Source organism: Ambystoma mexicanum, chromosome 2p, assembly GCF_040938575.1.
Source record: "Ambystoma mexicanum isolate Mex_15411 chromosome 2p, UKY_AmexF1_1, whole genome shotgun sequence".
NCBI classification, from domain to species: domain Eukaryota; kingdom Metazoa; phylum Chordata; class Amphibia; order Caudata; family Ambystomatidae; genus Ambystoma; species Ambystoma mexicanum.
Genome location: NC_090923.1, coordinates 1,314,784,992 through 1,314,812,157, shown reverse-complemented (window position 1 = coordinate 1,314,812,157; position 27,166 = coordinate 1,314,784,992). Strand labels below are relative to the sequence as shown.

Below are 27,166 nucleotides of genomic sequence, written 5' to 3'. Positions count from 1 at the left end.
CCACTTATGGCACTGCATTCCAAAGTGCAATGAAGTTTGCGGCCGCCAGGCTCGCACGAGCTGTCTGGTCCTGGCTCCGGCTGGGACAGAAACAGGTGCCTAAAGAGAACCTCAGGTTGAGTATGGGGCCCGTGTGCCGGTAGAGACTCCGCAAACACGCGCTCGAGTAGTACACAGGACACCTGTCCGCCATTGCACATACGATCTTTGACGTCACACGTCCCGCACCTTTCCAAGGGGACGCACTTCTCGGCACAGGTGCGCGCACCGGGCAACTGCTGACGTTGCAGGCCACGCCCCTCGCGCTCGCGCTGCTCGTTCGGCAAGTTTTGACAGTTGGTGGGAACCGGTGAGCGCCGCGAAGGGCGAGGCTCAGAGATCTGTCTGGAGGGGCCTGCCGAGTCGCTGCAGACGCGTGGCCGGGGACAGGGCAGCGACAGCACACCGGAAATACAGCGCCAGGCGGCCGTCACCAACGAGCTTACGCGTGACTCTACCAGCCCGGCTGCTTCCCGAGCGTGAGCTTCACAAAACAAACACTGGCCCGCGGACCCAACACCTGCAGGACCATTTCCGGAACTCACTTTCCCGGAGGCTGAGCATCTCAGGCAGGGGGGTACCACCCCACCAGCAAAATTGCACCCCCAAGAACGCGCCCCCGGACCTTGCCCCGCAGAAGTGTACCCCACAGCAGCCATGTCCCGGGATCCAGAGGAGGTGAACAGGATCACCGAAAGCACCTACAAGGTAAAGTGGCCTTTACCACTCGGGGTGGCAGGAGTATTGAGGGAGAAATGGGGGTGAGCAGCGGGCATGGTCCTCTATGCTGTTCAACTACAGGCGCATTTCGGGGATGTGGATAGCCTTGCTTTTGAGCTAAAGGCATGCGTGTCGGAGTGAGTGTGGATGCCCGGACTCTGGCAAGTGAAGTAGTTCATGAATATAGCTATCTAGATGCTGGCTTATTGCCAAAGGTTAGGTGCATATTAATAAACGGTTAAACTATTAACAGGTGGACATATGGCCCATTTCCCCCATTCCGCGGCACTTCTTTGCATAATCTCCAGTGGTGGTATATACCTTTTTCATATTCGGATTCTAATTGTTTGCTTTAGGACAGTCATTGTCCAGCTTATATATTATGTGTTAACGGTTTCCTTAAACTATTTAATACACTTAATATTGTGTCATGTAGTGCTTGCTTTTATGATTTGGACTTTTCCTATCGCTTTGGAAAAGGAACCCACAGTTCCGTTTGAATGTGTTTCAGTTCATGAACCCGCACTTGACTACCGGAGCTGTCCGATACTTTGACAGAGGCCTTTTTTTCTACCTGAGATTGTTGCTGCCCTCCGCCAATAACTGATGTGACAGCAACACGCTGCATTTCATATAAAAAAAGCCCCCGAGGCCCTGCCCTGCACACCGCGTATGAAAGTGACTGGATATCGACTCTGCCCCAGGAGTCTCTGTGTGAAAGTGGGAGTAAATCTCAGGCCCCCGCACGTGTGTTTTTATTTAATAGAAAACTTTGTATTGCATGATTGTACAATTTGGAGACCGTGATGGTCTTGGTATGCTTTGGTAAATGCAAGAAGTAATTTGGTTATGTTACACCGTATGCACACATTAATAGTGTTTTTTTTATTTGAGTTATGACGACGGATTAGTATTGTTATTTTTTTAATTGATAAAGTAGTTGCTTCATTTTTTGAGATCTAACTTTGATTCATTTATGCGTTGAACTTGGTGTTGCATATGTTACCTCAATATTCTATAAATTAGGTTATATCTAATTTAGAACATATGGGCATATTCAAGGCATTCAAAGGGAACCTTTTAATGTTTACAAAATGTTTATTCTAAAAAGGTATTGGCTCGCTGGGATGAGCGAGAGTCTCCTTGACCAATGGAAAGTTCCTGCATGCCATTTAGTAATTAGTCTCTATAGCTGGTTTATTATGGTAACACACCCTGTGCAACATGTTGAAACCAAACAGCTGTATCTTTCAGTAGTGTTTCCGAATGCTCGCCTTAAAGAAAACATTACAAGCTGTCCAATGTAAACTTTCAGACCGCGATTGCACTTGTAAAGATGGGAGATAACGTTGTGGTAGCTAACCCCCCCACCCACATATGTTCTTCTAAACACCCTTCAATTTGTTTCGTGTCACGAGTTATCTGTCATCGCTACAAGACGCCCACAACACATGAAAGGACAACAGAGGTGAAACGTACAGTTTTGTTATGTTTGGATTGATGGTGGTGTTACATGGCGGTGATCGGATTGGCATGCGCACTCTATGTATTTGTCTGTTTTTCAAGCTGGCTGTGGCCTGGTTAAGAATGGTTTATTCTGCGCTGAGCACATGGAAGGACTTGATTATTCGGCACACAAACCATTGAAAGGCAACATGTGTCCCAACACTGAGCGCATGAGGCCCACCGAGTAAAATGTGTACCTGTAGTAGATGTGAACCTTGATTTTAAATATGGCAGATCTATCCCCCGCGATATGTGTTTGCATAATGTTCTTCCCAGTGATTTGATTGGGGAAAACAAGTAGTGCAAGTACTCGGCAGTCTAGGTTTAAGTGGATGGGGTCTCGGCCCCAGTGAGGCTCAGCAATTTCTCTTGTGCTTTAGCCGACAGCTCAACCCACCCCACTTATATTAATCTCACTCACTGTGTGCCGCACTATTTGTGTAGTTCTCCATTTGACTTGATTTCTATGTGTACCTCACTCTCTTTTTGTCTCACTCTTCATAACCAGCTCTTCTTGACCCTCTTTGTACCCATTTCTAGTTGTCTCAACCCTTCTCCCCAGCGCCAAGATCGCATTTCACTTGTTTGCACAGCACCAGATATGTACACGTGACAGTGTGCAGAAACATTGTAAATTACATCGCAATGATGCAGAACGGCAGCATTGGGTCTTGACCGGTAACATTGAACATTTTTATGTTTTCCAGCATTTAAACTGTGGCCATCACCACGATAGTGGTCTTGTAGCACCTGACCTTGTCCCAGAAGTGGCGTATTGTGACCCCACCTGGGTTTCGACAGGCTTTGATCCGTGGATCAGAAACAAGGGCGTTACGTGTTGAGGTAAAAAAAAAAAAAAGAGGATTAGCCAGTGGATATAACAATTAAGTGGGTGGAAAACAATTGGGATGGGTGGGGATGTTGATTGCGGTAGTTTGGCTGCATGATCTCTAATTTATAAGTCTGCATGAGAGAAATGTTATGTAATAAACGGCAAGGTTTACCGTGAAGGTAATATCTAGGCCAGCTAATGCTAGGTACTAGATGTCGTTGATGTGCTGGCAAGATGGACGAGATGTGTTCAAGTTGGGCCCTAGTGGTGTGGAGGCTTTTCACAGATTAGTTTGTAAAACAGTCCCCGTATCATGGCAAGGGCTTGATTTTCCAAGCCAGCTGGCAGAAAAGTAAGCAGAAATAGTTTGACGTGTATAGACGTTTACATGGACAACAGATGGGTTAAGGGTATAGGATGGCAAGAGGAGAAATAAGGTGCTAGAGTCAAATTAATATTAGAATCCACATAACATGGGCTTCGTATCATTTGCTTTGATTTTTTTTTAGGTTGGTGAGCCTTCTAGAGAAGGATTGTAATGTCCTGATAAGGTGGGATTGGAATAAGGTCAGATAGTTTATAAGAGCACTGACTGATAAGGGAGATTATACTTAAAAGTTAGATGTAGAGCCCACCCTTCAGAGGCATGGTACATTTGAATGACCTATGCACTATGATTATAAAATAAAGCAACTGTAGCCAGATGGGTCATGAAACGGCCTACGGCTACAACGTGTGTATGCAACTGGCATCCAGGTAAATAATGCATCATGTACCCAATTGGGGTGAGTTCATTGCCATTTGGAAGAATGTGCAAATTGGAAATGCAACTTTTATTGGGGCATTGTAGAAACGGCCTATATCTGTTGTAGGGCAGCATTGCGCAAACGAAATGGTAATTTTGCAGATGATTATGTTGTGGCATTTACTCTAGTTTGAGTGTGTTGAATTGACTTTTTTACCGCAAGAGTACAAGGATGAGTAGAGGCTAAAGTGCCCACTCAGCCCTCGTGTACTATAAACCAAGAACCAACCGAATCATAAAGGTAAAACGGGCACAGATAAGAGATGTATCTCCTTCGCCTTTTGTGGTAACCTGAGCTGAGGGAAGGCTATACTCTCGAGAGGGATTTGAGTGTGGTTCTGTAGCAACCAAAACGGTGAAGTATCACTAAATAGAAAACACTTCAAAAACCCACCCATGTCGAAAGAACACACAATATGCAAGGTAGCAAATGCAGCAATCTGGTTAATGAGACAGTGGGAGAAAAGGCAATAAAACCACACTGTTGAAAAATGATATATACTTGTTTTTTTAAAAAGGGATTAATATGACCTAGCCAGTCTCTAGCACCAAAGATAATGCCTTTCTCAGTCCTTGGTGGTCTGACAGCACCATGCCAGACTTCTTCGTGTTGCGCGAAGATTGGGAGAGTGCAAAAGGCAGTAGCAGAGTGTCCTGGTGGTTCAAATGTGTGGAACAGTTCTTGAAATATGGCTTCAAGCAGTTCAATGGCAAAAACATTAGAACCCCAGGGTGCTGAGAGCGACAATCCAATGGCTCTGGGACAAGATAATCCCTTTTAACGTGCTCCCAAACACAACTGCAGGGGTCCTTCACAGCGAGGTCCTAGTTACAGCTATGGCTGGCAGTGAGGCCTGTCTTGCTCCAGTAGCAGGTCAGCCCCCAGTGTTCCCTGGGGATGGTTAGGGAGCAGGACATGCTTCTTCTTTGGACTAAGTGTCTTCAACTCACAAAAGGAGGACTGCCTTCCCAACACTGTCCAAAGAAATTGGTTGAAATCCAGAGATTAATCAAAGAAGTGGCGAGAGACCCCTTCTTTAAAGGTAAAAGTCCACCGTTGAGTGGACAAAAGCAAGCCTGTTTGCCTAGTGAGATCACACCCAAAGTGCTTTGTGGTACAGGAAGTGGAGTGTACAGAAAGGAAAGATGGAGGCAGAGAGAAGCAAGATGGTGGAGCCTTCATCTAGCTGTAAAGAGCTCCTTCTGTCTACACTAACCGTGGCCTCGCTCCTTCTCAATAGACTCTAAGGCCTTTAGATATGGAGCGCCTTGTTGTGAGGCTACCCTTGTTGTGAATCTGTGTGTGCGCTCTTTGATTGCTGTTCCCAGGATAGCTTCCTGTCAAGTGGCTGTCTCTCTGGGGAGGGTGTGACATGCCCTCACAAAGGAACAAAGAGCAGAAACCCCAAGGCTACAGTCCTGCTAGCAGTGGCAAGGGCAGCCTGTCTGGGGAGAATGCACATAATACTTTAACAGCTGAGCTGGGCTCACGGGGCTGACACGTGTGGTATCAAATTGCTGTGTCTGTAATAATTATGAGAAATGCCATCCACCACACCGTAACTCAGGTATGGCTTGTATTTAAAGATTATTCTGCCACAAAGACCAGATCCTTATAATTATGGAGTTTTGGCAACGTGGTGCATATCGTAAGTGCAGCCCCTGCTCTGCAGAGACTTGACTGTCTCTGCTACTGTGACCTCTGAACCTGCTCTCTGTCACTGGAGAGCAGGTCCTACAGGTACGTCTGCTGATGCTGTAAGGGGATCTGATTGGAAGGAATTACCTGCAACATTTTAATAATAAAAATCAAAAAAGCGAGTGTTTCAACACCCCTGCCAGATGGCAATTCATCACAATGATTTGCTGATTGGAGCTAATTTGTGCTCTAAAATTATGGGGGGAAAATGGCTGACATTTGGTTCTGATATATTGAGTTGGTGATGTGGAATGTTTAAGCACTCTGAAAAATGAGTCAGTTGTTGCAAACAGGCAACCCTGGTACACTCTATCCGAGGGGGAATAACCCCTTCCTATATGTGTTTAAAAGAATACAACATTGTCTAATTAATACAGTCACTCAAACTGGTTTCTTTCAATTTTGATTTATTTTCTGTACAAAATCCACCTTCAATTCAGTTGACAGTGTTCAAAATGTCTGTTTCATTACATCAAATTTTGACATATTATCAATTTCTCAAACAAAAAATATTGTGTGTATTGTCAATGCATTTTTAAACAACATTTTCAACATTTAAATATTATAACACGTATTTGGTTGTTCTCTTTTCATATGTGCATGTCCATCATTCTGTAGCTAGAGTGTTATTATTGTTCTTTCACACAGTCTTACATTCCTGACGCGTTTCCGGATACATTCTATCCTCCTTCAGAGGCTAAACTCTGTGTTATTAATCACAATTTCACAATGCCCTAAACACATAATAACAATAATAATCTTTCAGTATCCTTTTATCATTATTCACATAATTATCCAAACATTCCTCTCCTCCCTCATTTGGTACACTTCACTGACCTCTTGTGAGTGTCCACATCACTCCATTTTCTTATACCTAAAAACAAAAGAATTTAAATTGGAATTCTATGTCCTAATTCAAAATATCTACCCGAGTGCCATTAATTGGCGCAGAACTGATCTTACCCGACTTTACTGTCAGTTAGGGAACTCTTCTGGCTTACAGCTCACGAGACCAGGTTCTACACTTTCGGCGACCTAAATGAACAAGTGCAGCTCTCAGTGCAGCGTCAACCTCGTGCAGGTTACCATTAGAACCATGAGCCTCTAGCATCTTAAATCTAGAAAAACGTATAATTTTCCGCAATATGTTCTGTCGCACACGTCAGACCGGCGAACCGGTCGGGCGCCCGCATCCGTTTTAAGACGCTGCCAGTGTTGCCATGGCAACCGTCCTGAGTGAAGGAGGCTGCTTCTCCTTGTGCATGGCGGTCGTCTTAGTCTAGATTGTGTAAGCTTATGATTTCTCGCTCCTTTGATCATCATCCTCCGTTTTATATAACCATGTGTCGATAGATTCCTCATTCGATATGTGACCTATTCCCATGTGTAGGTCTTAAGGTAATTTACATGCCAAATCTTAAACTCTATCTCGCCCTCCTATTATCATCCCAAACGGCCCTAAGGATATGAATATTGTACCCAGCACTGTAATAGGAAGCCATGGCCCCCAGGAGCTATGCAAATTTGCATTCGCCTGCACTCATGATTGTTGCAATCGTTTCCCGTGTTTTTCTCCCCATTGCTAAGGTTACACCCAGTTGCTGCTAGTTAATGGGCCAACTGTTCGTGGCGGCAGTATGTGGATCGGTATGGCCATCTTCTTACTAAGTAATCATTTGGATTCCGTCTCCAATGTCTCAACTATCGACATGGCTCACACTGTAGTGAGTAAACTGCTAATGGGACCCTCTGCCCATTGGTTAAACAATGCCTGCATAGAACCTTTATGTCCAGGGACTATATTCCATATCTATTGTTATTATTCTTTGGGGTTTTTAAGGAGCAAAATCGCTACGCCCTCCCTCTGAGATTTACATTTGTAATCAAAACGAGGTGGAGTGAACACCCATTATTACCACACCACTCTCAATGTAAGTCATCATAGCACTCATATTCAAACTAATCATTGAACATACATAACCTCCAAAACATGCTAACATCCTTCTGCCAGAATGCACATCTGTTTACAATCTCTCTTCCCTTGTGTATAATATATTGAATATTACCAAATCGTTTTGCCCTTTGAAACCTAGGGTCACATTTCACACCATAGGTGGCCATTTATTATCTCCTCCCCTCTTCCTGCCATAGTGTAAGTGTGCACACAATCTGTCTTCAATGAGGTGTGGATACTTGGCTTCAAGTTTACATTGTTGCTCCCCGGATCATGGGTCCCATCATAAACCACACATTTTACATCCAATCTATTTGGTACACCACCGGACCAGGCCACTCCTACCTACTTTCGAGACGAAGTTACAGGAAACATGAGAGATCCCATTCGGGAGTTCATCCTCTTGGGAGCCAGACTAGACCATTTAGCCTCTCGTTCCATGCTATTTCTCTTTGTAGAAATAATCTCTGTACATTGCCCCCTCCTTTTTGGGACCATCGCCCTTTCTAAGATTATACACTTCAATTGTGCAATATTATGTTTGGCTTGCAAGAAAATGGATAGCCACTGGGGACTTCTGATTTTGTAGATTGATGTTTGACTTGTGCTCAGTCCAACGGGCCTTGGCTTTACGTGTTATACCTATGTAATAGAAGCCACAAGCATGTTTCAAGCCATAGACCACATTGGTTGAGTCACAAATACTCTAATGCCGCAGGTACATTTTCTTGCCGGTGTGAGGGTGTAGAATAAAGTTCCCTTTCATGATATTGCCACAGTGCTGACAATTGTGGCACGGTTGTGTTCCCGCGTGTTTGACCTTTTTAGAGTCTGATTGTACTCTGCCTGGACTAACATGTTCCTCAAAGCTGAACTTTTTTGTAAGCAAAAACTGGTGGGGCCGGAAAGAGCTTCTCTAAAGTAGAGTCCAGCTTCATAATCTCCCCGTTTTATTTATTTATTTTATTTATTTATTTATTTATTATCTGCTAAATCTTCTGACTTTGCGCAGAATAAGTCGTGACTTATACTAATGGGGGATTGGTCTTGGTGAATTTTGACTTTATCAGGTCCCCTCTCGGGATCTGTTCCACTTTTCCTCACCACCTCATCGATGAATTTGTGGGTCATACTTACTTTATATACTTACTTTATATAAATTTGCTTGTCAAGTTAGTCGCTTGAGTCTCATACTCAGTTTGTGATAAGATGTTTCTCCAATATCTCATAAATTGGCTCAATGGTGCGCTATCTAGTGTCCGTTGAGGGTCAACTCCTGGCATGTAGCAGGCTATTTCTGTCCATTTTCTTAGTAAAGATCCTAGTCTTGAGAGAATCTCCTTCAGAGTATACTTCTACGTGTAGAAAATGTACCTTCCTCAGACTCTATTACATGGCAAATTTAATTTGCTGATGCATGTGATCCATCATCTCAAAGAATTGTTCTAACTCACTCTTGAGAGCCCCTCCATATACCAAACACATTGTCTATATAACGGGTGTAGATTTTATGATATTTACTCCATCTTTCTGATGTCAAGACATGTTCTGTCTCTAGATATAACATATATGTGTTGTCATAGCTCAGTGCCATGGCTGCCCCCATGTTGGTTCCTGAAATCTGAAGAAATTGTAAGAACCAACTTCAATGATGTAAGAAGAAAGACCTTGTCTGCTTTGCAAGAGTCTGTAGAGAGTAGAAGCCACTCCATGGCCTCTATCCCCGCTTCGTGTACAATGTTTGTATAAAGTGAAATGACATCATCCAACGTAAAGAGGATGTCCTTTCCTTGTTCAAACAGTTTCGATAGAAAATGAGTGGTGTCACCGAATAGGACACATTCTCTTGTATTAGAGGTTGAATCGCCTTGTCTAGATATTGGGCTAGGGGTCCAAAAGGCTTTCCATAGCTGCGATAATGGGCCTACTTGGTGGGTCTTTTTATCTCGTGTGTATTTTGGGCAATATATATATGACTAGCATGAAGGGATGTTCTACCATTAGAAACTATCTTGTGTAATCCATTATCACTCCCCTACATAAAGCCTCTTCCACGGCCTTAACTTGCTCTGTAGGATCAAAGGACATTCTCTATATGTTTCCCTGTCATGCAATTGTCTGTTTATTTCTGCAAGATAATCTACTTTGTCCATCAGTACCCAGCACCACCCTTGTCCGCTGACTAAACGTTTAAGCACTAACATTGGACCTATTAAATCGTGGGGCTCACTGCAGTGTGCTGGGTTAAATATGTAGCAAGTGCAAAAGTATGTGGCTCAAGTTCCTTTCGTCGTTAGAGCCTCATCCAGTTCAGCGATGCTGCGACTCAAATGCACAGCTTGAAACACATCACAAATATTAATTGTGGCTGATGTAGGGTCATAGTCTCCTATTTAATTTTATTTGAATCCTATCCCGGATTGAAATCTTTTGCCACTACTTTCCAGTATAAAACAAGATCGTCATGCAGCAAGGCAATATGTAAAATATGCAGTATGCAATGCAGCCTGCCAATACGTGATTGCCAGTAGTTTGCCATGACCACTTTATCAGTAGAGCTTATACTACCCAGCATCCAGCTGACCTGTGGCATATGCCAATGCTGATTAGAATTCCTCACTAAAGCTTTGTGTAATCTGGGTAGTGAGCGCTGACATATTTAGAAACAAAACAGAAAATCGCACAAAAAAGAATTATGCTAATTTTAGGCATTATGATCATTGCTTGAAACTTGCACTGTTTTAACGTGAGTAAATAGGGGCACATGTACTTCTAGGCTTACAATAATTTCCCTCTATAGGTTTCAACTTGAGGCATGGTTAACAGCAGGGTGTTGTTTTTTTACCACATACATTGCGAACTAGCCCGTTTGTGCAGTAAGCTAGCCATTGACGCAAATTCAAAGGCAAAAAAAAAGACCTACATGGAGTCTACCATCTATGATTAAAAACAGCCGTGCAAACGAGTTGTGCTCATTGTAGAGGGCACAAAAATGTGCACCGGATTCGCGCGTTTGATGATTTACTGCCAGGGTAGTATTAAGAACGTGCCCCAAGTAGAAAGAATCACAGGTGGGGGCGAAAGTGTTGTCACATGGCCCTTCCGGGGCCGGAACAAGATGTCTTGGTGGAGTGCCACTCCAAGTCTTGCTAGGCTGCTGCCCTGTCCCCAGAAACAGGGGCTTGCCCACGACACCCGCATATCCGCTCTGAAGCCTCTTCATCGTTCAATGTTCAACCCGCGCTTCAACATGCAGGTGGTTTTCTAAAAGCTCTGTTATTTAATTTAAAGTGCTGGTTGATTGTGCATGTGATAACTCTGCTTCAGAACATGATATTCCTATCAAGATCAGTCTTGAAGCCGAGTTATCAAATGCACGAGCAATCCACGTTTCAGCAAGCAGATATTTTCTGTAGTCTCAGTGTGGGAAACTGACTACAGAAACAGCCAAAGCTTCGCATACTTGTTGCAGTTGTCCAAACTTGTGTGTGTGTGTGTGTGTGTGTGTGTGTGTGTGTATATATATATATATATATATATATATGTATATACTAGTCCTACAATGTACAGTACAGACATTTTTTTTTTCTTAGGGTGAGTAGTGTGACCAATCAAAACTGCAGAGCCCAACTTCCATTATTTGTTCAAAAGGGTTTCTTACTGAATCGGTGTAAAACAGGTTTGAAATGTAAAATTGTCGACATTCTTCTGTTTCCATGATGCTCTTTGCTTTTATGCAAATCGCCAAGATTGGGTTCTGTGAAGATACCATATTGGGTGACCGAGCCTGGGGCCACGCCCCACGGCCCCGCCCCTCTTCCACACGGCCCCGCCACTCCAAGGAACATAGGGGGCCCCCAATATTTTTTTTTTCATTTCCAGCACTGTGCCCTTCCAAGAATGAACTGATCAAAATGAAGACCGACTTACTGTAGTAGTTTGAGCAAACCACAAATGTATTTATTTAGTATTTGTTCTAATGTACCATTAACAAAACAGTGACACGTTTGGAAAGAACTTGTGTCGGGCCACCTTTGGAAAATCTCTTAAATTGAGTCCCCAAGTCTGCATTTAAGTTTGTAACTGTGCTATTTCCAGTTACTATGACACAGATTATCTGTCAAGTGTGGACAGAGATGAGAAGGACACAGGGCATGCTGAGCAAGCGGTGTCCTATAATGGCATAACTGGTGCTGCTTTTGTGAGACCTGCATGCTAATGGCGTTAAGAAGACAGGCAAGGGGCTTCGGCTGTCTCGGGGTGGGGCTAAGAGTAATGGGTGGGAGCGAGAGGTGGGGGAACGAGCACAGCTTCTCACAGTTCATGTTGGAGTAGCAATCGCGCAACATTTATGAAATGCTTTCATTTTTCCACCTCCTATATCTCAGGCCTCAATATTCCGAAAAATTATAAATCCCTGCCCATTTAAAGCACTGGTTCTTCCATTTTGGCTGCCGTTTGAATTGTTTCATTTCCGTTTCTCTTTTGCTGTTTCCATGAGTATATTATTTCTGTTAAATCTACAAATAAGAGTATTTCGTCAGGTTGGGTCTAGTGATAAAGTTTATTGAACGCCGCTTTTGGCATTCTTGCAGGCACATTTTCTTGTGTGCCAGTTGTTATCAAGCACAATTGTAACGGCCTCATTTATCGTTATGGCTAAATTCTCTACCAGAAGTCTTGGCGCACATTTAAGATTTGCCCTGGTGTCAATCGGACGCTCCGTGATACAGAGAAGCCTTTATATCACACCATTGCTTCCACTTTGGGCGGAAGGTTTAATTTTTTGCCAGCCTGTTGGGGAGTCCGTTTCAATTGAATAAAAATGTGTTTGCCACTCGATGAAATGGGCTAAATTGGTTTTAATAGGAATTTCCTTTTCTTTGTCCCTACCAAGAAGGATAACGTAACCACGTTGGTATGTCTGAATAATCCTCTTCTTTTCATTTTATGATAGGTGGCATAACCACCACATATAAGCCGATATTGCATTGGAGTTGTGACGAAATGGCTACTGCCCTGCTGCAATAAAAGTTTGAGTACAGTCTAGACCGCCAACTCAGCCCTCTACTACAAACCAACAGTGATTCCAGGCAAAAAAGGTGGAACGGGCACAGTCAAGCGATATACCTTTTGTGATAACATGGTCTTGGGGCATGCTATACTCTTGAGAGGGGTTTTAATGTGATAACAGTAGCAACCAAAACAGCAACAGTACATGATAAAGCAATGTCCAATCAAGGTTCTATACAAAAATGTATTCTTGAATTAAACACTCCAAAATGCAATGACTGTCTATAAAACACTACAAAACCCCATCCCTGTTTAACACACACCCAATGTAGATGATGCAAGCACTCTGAGTACTGTAGGGGTGAAAGGCAAGAAATTGCAAATCATGTCACCAGAAGATTGTCTTGTTGAAAATAAGGTGCAAATGGGTGGCACAGGAGTCACCAAGTTCCCAAAAGTGTTCGAAGGGTGCTGGGGACTCTCAACAGTACCTTTTTTGTCAGTTCTTAGTTCAATGGTGTCGAACCAGGCTTCAGGGTGCTGTCTTTGCTGGTCAAACCAGTTTTAGATGCGGCAAGTCGTACTCGTCTAAGTGGCAAGCTGACGTCTAGTTGTTTTGAGTGATGTGGTTCAGAGGCCTCGACGGGGTCAGTTTGAAGGTTGAGGTGGTTCACAATGTTGGACACCACTGGATCAGGGTAACGAGTGACGCAATGCTTCCAGGATTTTAAGTCAATGTCAGGGCGGTTCACCGTGATCCTGATGTGGCAGTTTGAAGTTGACGGCAGCGGCGAGCTGGTTGTTTGGACAAAACAGGTGACATGCTCATAATTGGTACAGTATTTTCATTGTCTGACTGTGTCTAATTTTAATTAGAGAGTATTTTACTGTGTTAAACTTGCTTTAGATATTTTAACTTTCATTTTAACATTTTCTTAAACTTCTAGATTTGATTTTAGACATTTTTAGAAATTGTGCTTGTGTTTGAAAACTACTGCCAAAAAACTTAGTGTGTTTCTAGGCCTGCTTAATTGCGCCACATTGTTCTTTTCTTCTATTGAACTATCCGTGACTTATAAGCAGCTTTTTGCTTTCCTGCAGCGTTATGAGCATTCCGACTGCACAGAACTACAATTCCCTTCTTTATTGTAGCTTTCACGCCTAATTAATTCTTGGTCTGGCACATGAGTCTCTTCGAGCTGCCAAGGCTCTACCCTATGCTATCTTCATTGGGTATATTGTGGCTCCTAATCTCCCATTAGGTAAGTTGTGTGACTGACTGATTAGGGCCAAAGATGGAAACGTGCATGGATATGTCTTCACTACCAATGAGCCGAAAAACAACCAGGCAGGTTATCGTTGACAAATATTTGCAACTGTATGTCAGCGACCTGTCCGAGACTCCTACTAAAGTAACTACCGCCTTATAAGAGAGTTGCTCTTTGGACGGCAGCCCAGAGAAAGGTGCAAATGTACAAGCAGAAACTCCGCTGGACAATTTGCGTAAGACTTTTATTTAAAAAAAAACATTATCTGCCCATCCAAGTATTCAGTCAGAGATCCATCTCACAATCATCTGTTTCTGGACCTGAAGCCTCATAGAATAGGAACAATTGCACTGACAGCAATACCTTAATAATCAGGATAGATTGGAAGGTAAATCAAATTTATTTAATGGACTGACATTAAAAATAGCTTTATTAAATACTTGCTCCTTCGGGAAATCCATGATTTTATATTAGATAGAGGGGTGGACATCATGGCCATAAGCGAAACCTGGCTCAAGGATTCCAGTGGTCCTGTTATTAATTTGGCTACCCTGAAAGGTTTAGGTTTTTTATGGTCAAAACGGAGATCAGGAAAACGGGGGAGGGGCCTCATTCATTGTTAAAATACTACTAGACGTTTTCAGATCCTCTGTTACCTGTGAAGGTTGTGAAATACACCTGCTTGAAATTAGCCCATCCCCTGTGCACTGTTCTAACATCGTGGTATACCGGCACCCAAGGAAATGCCTAATTTTAATAGTGAACTTACAAGCATATTGGCAGAATTTAACACACTAGTCTCATCAGTCTTACTGATGGGCGATATTAATAGGTGGAAAGGTAGTGAGGCAGATAAAGAAGCCCTCTCACTGGAACAATCCCTGCTAAATATTGAAGTTACATTCCAAAATGATGAACCAACACATACAAATTCTTTTTTTTTTAGTTTTTTTTTTTTTATAAAATAAAAATATTTATTTTAAATTCAAAGAAAAATCACAGTTTGAATATTGGGCAGCAATCACCAATGGAGTGTTAATTACAAAATAAATGATGAAATACACATGGTTTGACCTTCTGTTATAGCATGTCCAAAGCACAGATGAATAGGAGAAATTTGACAGTTCGGGTAGGTAGTACCCGAGTTAAGATTTTCCCCCTGCAATGTTCCCTCAAACCCCAATTAATCGAATGAGTGGATAGAAAGGAGAAGCAAGGACTCAGGGATACTAGGCAGCAAACGGAATCAAAATCCGACCTTCCCTCACAAAATAAGAGGCAAAAACGGATTGTAAAACCCTTTGCAATTGCATAAAATGACACTCGGAATTGCAAATAATGAAATTAATGGGCGGTTGAATCAAGGAGGTAAATATGATTTATCACAGTATCAGGGATGTAATATCACTAGCAACTACAAGGCAAGGTATCAACAAAAGGCATACAATTCAGAAAGCAACTTGAAAGTAAGAACACAGTGCAGCCAAAATCCCATGTTGAAAAGTTGCATTTTACACTTTTTGCAGTTTTAAATGTCAAAATGTTTTTTAGAAAAAACAGGTGAAATAGACAAACGGAATGTGGTTTGTAAGTTGGGTGATAGATGCACATCACAGAGATACTATAGAAGTGAAAGATTGGCTCTAGCTGAATACCTGGATGAGTTTTTCAATGTGGAAGGAAATTCGGTTTTAGGAAAGTAAACACACTTAACAGAGAAAGTTGGTTTGGAAAGAAATGACAAGTTTTACTTAAACTAGACTATCAAGACTAGATTGTTAAAGAAAGACACGGTACGGTCCAACATTAATTTGCAACTTAACCTTTTCATTCCGCGTTCAGCTCTATGTGGGAATTACTTAAATTATTCAAATTATGACTAAGGATCTATGCAAGACAGAGATGAGTAGATCAAGGACAGGATGCACAGATCATTCTGACAGTTTACACAAGTTACCAGGGTATGGATAGGATTACTTGGTGAGTGGAACAAAGACAGATGGGGTAGGCTATGTGTGGCTATGGGGTGGGGGAAATATTCATAATCCACACTTGAGTTTGGGATTTGGGGCAGCCAACCGGGTATCTGGACTCAAACGCTCTGGTCACAGCATGGTGGACTCTCCTATCAGAACAGCTGGGCCTGTCTGGTCACTGGATAGCAATGGCACAGCTGGCATGCAGGGAATGGGGCAAAAAGCCGGTCTGGTCACAGGATGCTTCCAAAAGGATAGCACAGCTTTTCCCCCTAGTTATTGGGATTTTTAGTGGGGTTTCTGGATCAATGGTCCTGCCTGGATAGGGTCAGCTAGGCTCTGGCCTGGCAGTAGAGTCTGGAATCTTGCAAAGTGGATGTGGAATATCGGGATACAGGGGAGCTGGAAATTCAGACGAGTGTCCCCTCTGTGAGCTCCCCACCTTATTTATTAGGCGGGTGACATCACAGGATTTATTGTTGGGCAGAACTAAGCTAGACTTACCCCTAAGAACCTGATAGGTCAGCCTATATTGGTTGCCTCCTCAAGGAGGGGACTCAGTTTATGGGGTTGTGTTTTTAAGAGTTGCACAGCCATCCCACAGTTCTTTTTGCCTAAAATAAATCTTAATATAAATCGCACATTTATACAATTGTGGCACTTTTGCAAATTACATAGGCAAATTGTATATTTCATACAGAGCATGGTAATCCAATTCCCAGGTCTGTATGACATTATTTCACCCTTCTAATAGTTTTCACGATTTATAGTGGGAGCCGCTTCACCCAAAATCCCACAATTTTGGGCATGTTGATATTATCACAGGGCATATTTCCATACATTTTTTTTTAAACCTTTATTTTTTTTGCTTTTGAGTACAGTATATTTTAAAACAGAACATTAGCAAAGAGAATAATGCAATTTAGACTGAATGGTCTCATAACTTTACATACTTCGTATAATGCACATTAAGTCCATGTTTGCAATTATATTTTTCCTCCATTGTTTTTTTTAACTGTTCATCATGGCGATATTGTCTTTTTTTTATCTCTGCATTTTCGCTATCATGAGGAGTCCTCTGATTTCCCCTTCTTGGTTGCCCCTGAGGTACGTTCGAAATGGTGCCCAAATGTCTTTTGGCCTACTGATAGGGTTGACACTACTTACATATCGCTCTTCCGTATCTTGTACAAATATTAAGTGTCGTAGCCATACTCTCACTGAGGGGGGCGTCTTGGATTTCCATAATTGTAATATGTTTCTTTTTGCCACGGCTCCTGCCATTGCCACAAATCTTTGGGTTTTTACAGATGCCTTTCCGATGTCGCCTAGGAGATATTTAGGCGGGAGGGCCGAGATCTGCAGCCCTGTAATGTCACTTATTTTGCCAGCTATCGCTTCCCAGAATGCCTTTATCGGGGGGCACTACCAGCACATGTGTATGGAGTCTGCATTGTTGGTGCTGCACTTGGGGCAGGCTGTTGGTACAGAAGGGTCGTAACTGGAGACCTGCTTGGGAGTGATATGCAAGTGATTTAGGATTTTAAACTGAATTAGCCTAAGGTTTGCATTCATGGATATGTCCTTGGTGTACCGGCAGTACCTGGACCATTGGGTGTCTTCTATGCCGATGTGCAGGTCCCGTTCCCAACTGCTTTTCATTAAATTCCCTGAGGGAGTGTGTTCCTGGGTCTCCTTGTGTAGACTCGACACTGAGCCAGTAAATCCCTCCGGGGATAATAGCATTGGTAGGAACTCATGAGTCGGGGGGGCTACCGGGAAGGACGGCCACGCATTTTAGCATGTGGCTTTTAGCCTGTAGTATTCTAGTGTGGTGAATAATCCCTTCCCCACTTTATGTACAATGTCCAATGTTGCAAAACTGCCCTCTGGGAACAGGTCTCCTATTTTAATTTCCTTGTCCGGGTCCCACTTTCGTTGCATGGCCGTGTCAAATGTTGGCTCTAAGTCGGGGTGGTGCCATAGGGGGGTATGTGGCCAATATGGGTTTTCACACCCTACTCTGGCAAATAGCGCCATCCAGGTGCGAACTGCGGACCTCACTGGGTCAACCTCTTTTATGTTGCCTTTCTTGTTTGTGTACAGCATTGTCCGTATATCTGCTGGGGCCACTGCGAATTTCTCAGCCCGCACATGGGCAGGTTTTTCTGCCATTTCCCCCCAATATTTTGCAAAGTGTGCCTGTGCCGCATTGAGGTATAATACGAAGTCAGGGGCTGCCAGACCTCCAGTTTCATATCGTTTGCATAGTCTTGACCATTTTAGTCGCACTGACTTCCCAGCCCATGCAAAGTTGACTGCCAGTTTCTGCAGCTTTTGGAAGAAGTCTCTGCCGGGCCAGATGGGCATTCCACAAAACATAAACAAAAGTTTGGGCACCACCACCATTTTTAGCAGGGCCACTCGGCCATACAGGAAGCTTGTTCTAGGGGTTTCAGGTATGGCTCATAGTTGTTGGCATAAAGGGTCTGCCTATCTGTGGACATTATTATTCCCAGGTACTGTGCTGTTGTGAGGGACCATTTAAATGTTGCAGTGGTGGCGGATTGTTCCGTAGTTGGCGTGAGTGGGATGATTTCTGATTTTGTCTGGTTAATTTTATAGCCGGAGTACTCTGAGAATTTATTTATTTCCTGTATTACTGGTAGTAAGTGTACTTCCGGGTGCCTGATGTACACCATTGTGTCATCAGCATATAAGGACAGTATTTGGGGGTTACCCCTGATACGAATGCCCCTCCAAATGTGTTTGTGCTTGACGTTAGCGCCATGCCCTCGATTGTGAGCGCAAATATGAGGGGGGATATCGGACAGCCCTGACGGGTGCCCATGCGCAGTTCAAAGGTGGAGGACAATGTGCTGTTAGTTCTCACCCGTGCTACAGGATTCTTGTACAAAATGCAAATGTATCTCTTGAATACTGGCCCAAACCCCATCTTGTCTAGTATCGCAAACATGTAATTCCATGATGCGGAGTCAAACGCTTTTTCAGCGTCAAGCGTAACTGCGGCTGCCTTAGCTTTATGGTCTAACTGTGATGTTATTGCAAAGAATCTCCGTAGATTCAGTGCTGTCGAGCGTGTTGGGATAAACCCGGATTGGTCGGTGTGAATTAACTTGTTCATGTACAGGAGCAGTCTGTTTGCCATCTCCTTCGCAAAGATTTTTGCATTTGAATTTATCAGTGACAGTGGGAGGTATGATGCCGGGGTCCTGCGGGGGTTTTTGGGGCTTAAGGAGGACAGTTATAATGGCTTCTCCCATAGTGCCGGGTAGTTCCCCTCGCTCGAGTGCCTCCTCCCAGATTTCTAATAGTCTCGGGGCTAGTTCAGATTTAAATACCTTATATAGATCGAGCGGGATGCCGTCCGATCCAGGGGCTTTACTTGCATGGAGGTCCGCAATGGCTTGTTCGATCTCTTCGGTTGTCAGTGGGAGATCTAGCATCAATCTTTCCTCGTCCCCTAATGTAGGTGTTGGGAACGAGGCCATGTATGTAAGGAGGTCTTCCTGGGTGACTGTATCTGTGTTTGCGTATAGTTTGTGGTAGAATTGTTGGAACTCCTCATTGATTTCGTGTGGAGCTGTCTTTATATTCCCATCTCTGTCGTGCATACTGGTGATGTATCTTGATCCCTGTTAGGTTCTGATGAGGGTTGCCATTGCCTTACTTGCCTTATTCCCTTCTCCATATTTTCGTGCCCTTATGGGTTGGGTCATGTAAAGAACTTCTTTTTCTGCGAGCGTTTTGAATTTATCCAGTTTTTCTTGCAGTTTGTCCATATGTTCCTTCCCCAGGGGTGCGGTTTGTTGGGCCTCAAGGTCCTTTAGTTCCTGTTCCGTCTGTGACAAGTTTTTCCTTGTTTCCCTAAGGGCACCGTATGATGTCCCCATTAGCTGGCCCCTCAGCCATACCTTAAACGTCTCCCAAACTGAACCCAGGGTTGGTACAATGCCAGTGTTGCGACTGACAAACTCCTCGATCTCTATTCGTAGTGGCTCAATCACTGATTCGTCCTTTAGTAGGTCCAGTGGCATGCGCCATGTGCGGGTGGTATGTTCCCGGTTCTTTGTTACCAATCTCAGGAGTACAGGGTCGTGATCCGACAGCGTACGTGGTAAGATAGAGCACTGTTCCATCTGCAGCATCAATTCGGGGAAGCACAGCCAATAGTCTATTCGTGAGCTGGTACCATGTACCCCAGAGTAAAAAGTGTAGTCCCGCTCCATGGGGTGCAGTTCCCTCCATATGTCTACTATGGGTAAGGTGGCCATTGCCTGCTTGAGCGTGAGCGCCGCTCTGGTATCTGGTCTGCAGTTTCCCGCGGATTGGTCCATCTCGGGTACTAGAGTTAAATTGAGGTCACCACCCCAGATCACTTTTGCTTTTCCGATTGGTGATATGAGTTCCATGATGCGTAGATAGAAATCGGGACTATCTATGTTTGGACCGTACGTGTTGACCAATATAACTTTGTCGTTATGCAGGTGACCTCATATTATCACGTAGCGCCCTCTTCATCACTCACCGCCTTGGACATTTGGAAGTTCACTCTCTTATGTATTATTGGGAGGACCCCTCGTGCAATGGAGGAATAGTTTGTTGCCACTTTCATGTGACCCCAATTTCGTGCAAATGATTCCGTGATCTTCTTGGTAGCATGGGTCTATTGTAAGAATATTACATCCACCTTCTAGCGAGTTGCGTATGCTAGTATCTTTCTTGCTTTTATTGGGTGTGCCAGACCCGCACGTTCCATGTGAGCTGTCTAACCCCCATCTTCTCCTGTGTCCTCAGATGTATTGTCGTAAGTATGTTGCGGCCTCGCTCTTCGCTGTGGTACGGTTGTGATTTTTGTGTCGTACTCGAGTTTTTTTTTGTTGTTGCGCTCCGTCTCATTTTCTGACCACATCTTGCTGACTTAACCAGGTACATTTTCGTGGTCCGATTGCACGAGAGGGCTTGTTTATTTTCCCCGGGGCAACTGGCCCAGCTCTCTCCCCCAACCCCCTCCCTCACCATCCCTCCAACTGGACAGTGTAAAACCCATTGGACTTTTCAATGATTGAACTGATGGGTGGCTCTGTACGGTTATACTCCCCTCTCCGTCTGCCAACCAGATCGCCTTCAGGGCCTCTGCACCCGCATCTTCGCATATCCAGAATTTGCGTATTGTCTTTTCTTCCCACCCTCCTCAGATGGTCTCATTTGTTGCGTCCCGGTACCGTGTCCTTTTTGTTAGCTGTTGGGGGATATTCCGTTCAATATACCCCATGGCTTCTTCGGGAGATAAAAACAAATGCATCTTGCCAGCATGTTGTATACGCCACTTGGTGGGGTACATCATTGCAGAGGGGATTTCTCGTGATCTTAGCGCTCTCTTGACTTGGTCGAAGTAGCGGCGTGCAGTCTGTACTCCGTTCGTGAAGTCGGGATAGATGTGTATCCTTGCAGAGTCATACGTTAGGGTCCCTTTCTCTCGGGACAACCGTAGGATTGCATCCCTGTCTCGGTAGTTAAGAATGCAGGCTATGACTGTGCGTGGTGGTGCGCCAGGCTTTGGAGGAGGCGTTAGGACTCTGTGCGCCCTCTCATTCAGGAACTGTTGTGAGAGCTGTGCGTCTGGGAGCACTGATGGGATTACTTCTTCCATGAAGACTTCCATTGGGACATTGCTTTGTTTCTCCGCCAGTCCCACCACCCTGATGTTGTTCCGGCGGGATCTCGATTCCAAGTCCTCACATTTCTTCTGTACTATCTTCAGGCGCTTCTTTATTATTTCCATGTCCTTGCCGTGGGTAGCCACAGTGTCTTTGACCGTGCTTATCCGGTTCTCTGTTTCTAGTACTCGTGCATTCACTTGCTGGAGGTCTGCCTTGATGGATGTAATGGTGGTGCCAATCTCATCCATTTCAAGTTCACAGCGGCGAATCTGCTCTGTAGTGCCACCATATACGGGTCTGGGGAGTCCCCTCTTGGGCTCCGCGGCTCTGGGGTGGCCGCCCGTGAGGAACCAGCTGTTTGATCTCCCACGTTTGTACTCGTGTATGCATCCATGGGCCCCTTCCTGTTGTGCTTGTTGACTCTGGGCATATTGGGTGTGATCTGAGCTGTGTCTTAACGTGGATCCGTTAGCCCTTTTGATGAGCCGTATGCACTTTGTGCTTCTCTTGTAGCCTCGCTTATGGGCTGTATTATGTTATGCCGATGCCAAGATGTGCCCGGCCAACTGCCACCACCAGCTCCAGCGTGTCGTGAGGACCCCCCGAGCTCTCCGGGATGCAGTTTTGGAGGATGCCATGTGGGGGAAGGGCTATTCGTTGTTGGCTGTGGTCTGTTACCAGCCGCGTTCACTGTGCCAGCTGCCTTTCGGTGCACCCCTGACCTGTTGACGGGGGGATGGGGCGAATGCAGCAGGATTTTTCACTGTCCCTTAAGAGATCTTTGGCTGGTGGGGTGTTTGCATTCGGGGTCACAGCCAGCACTTCACTGTCGGTGGCTATGTGGGTTGCACTGTCCCTGGGTCTCCTTCCAGTCTCACTAGTCTGCCAGGGACCCCTCTGTGTGCCCTCTTCCCTGTCTTGTGCCTACTTATGCGGGCTCTGCTTGTCAAATGTTAGTGGGGGGCCGGGCCACCACCAGTGTTTATTAGGCAGTGTGGCGGGGTGCAGGGTGGGGAGCCCACCCTCAACCCGGCCGGCCAGCCGCTCGCTCGCAGCGCAAACGGCGGCCGCCGGGGAAGGCTAGCCCTCGCCTGCCCGCCCTCAAGGATAACTTTTTCCGTACCTTGGATCTCTGTGTTTCCTCCTCCGCCCTCTGCAGCGCCACTTCAGCGTGTCGATCGTCTGTGCAGCGAGCACCAGTCATCGACCCCTGGATGGGCCGCATCCACTCCACCCACGTCCTGGGCTGCTCCGGGTGTGTAATTGGTGGTGGAGGGGGGCGCCCTCCACCGAGGTAGTCGGCTGCTCGCCTCGGCGCACACAGCCACTGTTGGGGAGGGCAGCTCGCTCCTGTCCTTGATCTTGTGTGGTCTGACCCTTCAGTGATGGTCGCGGGCCGTTGCCGAAATCGCACAGCGGTCCGTCCTAAGCCCAGTCCCTTCATTAATGCCCTCGCTTCGCTTTGAGCTATAACTATGGGCCCGGGTCATAACCGGACTCGGTAATGCCTACGCCACTCGTGGCATATTGCTTAATTATGCACAACTTTATTTAGCGATTGCCATAAAAGCATTATAACATTCATACAACAAGTTCAATGAACACAATAAAAGGTTAAAACATAAATATCATCCAAAATACAATATTAACATTCTCGCTAATGCTCGGACAACAAACATATTGTGATATTCTACTACAAATTTCTTGCAATTGATTTCAAACTTCACACACTCTGCAATAATTATTCAAGTTTCATTCCATCAATGATGAATAATTATTCAAGTTTCATTCCATCAATGATGCACAACACCCCTCCGGTTATAGCTGTTTGCCCTTCTTAACCATGCCAGGTGTAACATTTCACAATGTAGAGAAATTGCATTCAGATCGCTATTATTCTTGCAAAATTCCATTGTTACATTTATACTCCTAATGTGCCTCAGCCTAAACAAAGGGAAGAGATACTTCTTTCTCAAATCTACATAACGAGAAAAAAAGCATGAATAAATGATTGACTGTCTCTTCCATCTCTCCACACATCGGACACTTGGGATCGCTTAAAGTATTCCATTCGGCAGTATAGGAACCAACGCTTGTTGGTTCGGAATTAGATATAAAGGGCGTGTATGATGCAATATTATTTTCCCCTTAAACAATTGGGTATTGCAGTTCATTTTGCTGTGCAGAATATTTATCTGTTGATTCTTTATTAATCACTTATATTTTTATTTTTCCCCACGAAAAGCCTTCCCTCGCTTTGACATTTGGTATACATTTCCCATTGTCTCCTTCAAGTTATGAATATGCCCTCCCTTGTGTGGGAGGTGTTTGTTCCAGCCACAGAAGGATCTAGAAGATTGTGCTTGTATAGGCCTATTGACAATGTGGATGCAAAATGTTATTCCTGTTGTCTTAACAAACAGAATGATCAGTTTCCTTCTTAGTCAATCCCGATTAGACAGGCTTTGTCAAGGGCTGTGGGGCATTTAATACCGTTCAGAAGACTTGAAACCTGCTCATAAAATCTAAGGTAGTGATTAGGTTATTTTTTAAAAGATTTTTTATTTTATTTGTGTATGGTTACAAAACTTTTACAAAAATCTATCTCCTTCCATTTTGAGCTTAATTACTTCAATAGCATTTAACATCCTAAAAAAGAAAGACTAGCATAAAACCTCAGAAATAAAATACAATAAACATTACTTACAATTACAATCTTCAAGCAGGAAGACAATTTCCTTAACACAACCCAGAAAAGAAGCAGAAACGAAAAGAATGCTATGTAGTAGTAGTACGCTTGCTTTTTTAAGAACCTGTATCACTTTTATCGTCTGAGCTGTCTCATGGCCAGAGATCAGTCTCCCCCAAAACATTTCTGTTTGAATACCATTGCATCTATCCGCAAATCTTTGAAGGATGGTCACTCTTGTGGACCAAGTACCCTCGCACTCCATCAGTAGGTGTTTTAATATCGGCTTCTTTTTTTTCTTTAAAAAAAAAAAAAAAACTAATTTATTCACATTTTCCAATAAACAAGAAAACATACAATAACTTCAATATATACAACCGAAACCCCCGTATATTATAACAATAATTAAACTTCAATCCCTCCCCCCAAGCAATCCAACTAGAATGTAATGACCAATCATAAGACCTAGGAAAAAAGAGAAGTAAGGAAGGAAGAAGGGGGGAGCGGGGGAAACAATTATATACATATATACTTCCTTAAACCTGCTTCTCAGGGTTCTCACAAATCTCACACAGTTTGTGTGGCCTCCCCTTGCCCCCCTTTGGAGAGGACCTCTCCAGTACGTGCTAGGTTTAGACAAATCCGAAGGAAATGTTGTCTAGCCCTCCAATCAGGGAACTTTTTAAGATCTCTTGGGATACTCCCCAGCTTCTTATCTAGTGCTGAAAATGATTTTGCCAGGGCTGTGCTACGCATGGATTTGATCTTTTTAATCCAATCCATCCGTTCGATTATTTTTTGAGTGTATTCACAACCAGTGTCTCGATGTCTGTGTCTCCTCTCAAGAGGATCTCAATGACCTTCAAGTCCAATTCAGTTAATAGGTCTGATTTATAGTACTCAAGATTGTCTTTGTCTGCATACAGTGTATGTGGTTTTGAGGTTTTAATTAGCTGCTAGAGAGAAACTAGCTTCCAATCTGTAAGGAACCCAAAGATTTCTGCCCCAATTCAAATCTTAAAAAGGGGGTTGAGAGACCTTGTGTGAGACCAAGGACCCTCTTCCAAATTAGTCCCTCCCATTTTTGCCAGTTTGTCTTTGTTTAGCCTGTAACCCATATAATATCGCTGGGACTACTTTGGCCACATAATATTTGATTAAAGGGAGTAATGAAAATGTAAGTGTATTTTGCAGAGACCTTTTTCATTTGGGATACTAACCTCATAATTTTTCCATCCACATCCATTTCCACCCTCCTAATCGATGGTTATGCATACACTATGTATCCCAGATAGACCACTTCTTCCACTCTTGGTATTACTTGACCATCCAATGACCATTGCAAATAATGCACACTTCTTCTTGTTTGAAAACTAATACTTTTGCTTTTTCAGGGTTAATGGAGAGTCGGTTAAGCTTAGGATATTCGCCCAGTTTATTTAGTAGGCGTTGCAGCCCCACCACTGTTTTATCTAGTAGGACAATATCATCAGCATAGGCCAGCCAACAGATTTTACTATCATTAATGTTTGAGCTGGCCAATGCTGATGACTCTAGAGTTGTTACCATGTCTGCCAAATAGAGGTTGAAGAAGAGAGGAGCTCCCATACAGCCTTGTTTAACTCTTCTCTCCACCTTGATAAATTCTGATATGTGGCCTTGTTTGTCTAGTCACACTTGTATTGTGGTGTCTCTGTCTACTACTAGCTTTGCCAAGATATGTTCCGGAATCCCCCATCTTGATAGCTTACTCCATAGGCGATCTCTATTTATCTGATCAATGCTTTGAAGAGGTCTATCCAAGTCCCATACAATGGGGAATCTCCCTTTCCCCTGGCTTTCCCGCTAATAATGCTCAAAGCTAACCCATTAAGGGCAGTTGAGAGACCTCTCCTAAAGCCTGTCTGGAGTTTAGACAGAATGTGCACCTCTTCGGCCCAACTTTCCAGTTCTTTCAGCAGCAGCTTCATAAATAGTGTACTCTCGATATCAAGGAGGGCGTTAGGGTGATCATTTTCTGTATTCACCCGATCACCCCCCTTGAAACGCGGGATAACTATGGCTGTTTTCCAGGCGGAGGGGTACTTTCCTTCTCAGGATGTCCCTAAAGAGCCAATTTAGCAACCTGGACCAGAAGTCTGCGTTGATTTTTAAGACTTGGTAGTCTGCTCCTTAGGGCCAGTTGTTCTAGGGGAGGATGATTTTAATTATTAGTTCCACTATTTCTTGTTCATCAAATTTCAACAGTCAAGGACCATCTACATACTGTCTCGATTTTAATATAAGTATTCTCAAAATGATGTGCAAGGTATTCAATCCACTTGGATTCAGGCACTAGATTGCATTGAACGCTGCCGTGTTGTGCTTCTTTATAATGGATTTTTTATTGACATTTCTTAGACATTAACATCGGGACACAACATTGTCCCCAACTTCCCCTTCCCGCCCCCCTCCCTCCCCACCGGTATTGGTTTCTCTGCAGTTCCTACTGTCCCATGTTTGCTTCGGGCTTAGCTTGTGAACATATCTAAGATACGAATGTTATGTGGGCACCATTGGAGCATGTAATCACTTTGCAGGTATTCTATGGTGTGTCCCCAGTCTGTAGCGAATCGCTGTCTGTTCCCTTGTAGGTTATACGTTATTCTTTCCATCGTTACATATGTCCATATCCTGTGGAGCCATTCTTGCGTCGTTGGGGGGGGTCTTTTGTTTCCATTTTTGTGCTATTGCCAACCGGGCCGCTATGAGGAACCCCATGAAGTTTCGTTTTTGTGTCTTGTTTAGAGTTCTATCTTTGGGATCCCACATTCCGCACATCCAAACTTCTTCTTCTAGGTTGTCCGTTCCCATGAACATTTCCTGCATCTTGTCTTTCACTTCCGTCCAGAATTGTTGTAGTTCCCGACAGTCCCACCAGATATGCCTCCAGGTGCCCACTGTGTCACATCCCCTCCAGCAGCTATCTTGGGTTGTCGGGA

At 44.0% G+C, this 27,166-nt stretch overlaps 1 protein-coding gene across 1 annotated transcript in view; it reads left to right on the top strand.

Annotated features, from left to right (window-relative positions):
* Positions 1-324: 324 nt before the first annotated feature.
* The window catches only part of BAIAP2L1 (BAR/IMD domain containing adaptor protein 2 like 1), a 1,517,181-nt gene continuing 1,490,339 nt past the window's right edge, over positions 325-27,166 (top strand). Inside the window, exon 1 of the mRNA XM_069645654.1 lies at positions 325-747. Within this exon, the coding sequence (XP_069501755.1) occupies positions 697-747 (51 nt within the window). The 5' untranslated portion in view covers positions 325-696. The remainder of the gene's footprint in view (positions 748-27,166) is intronic.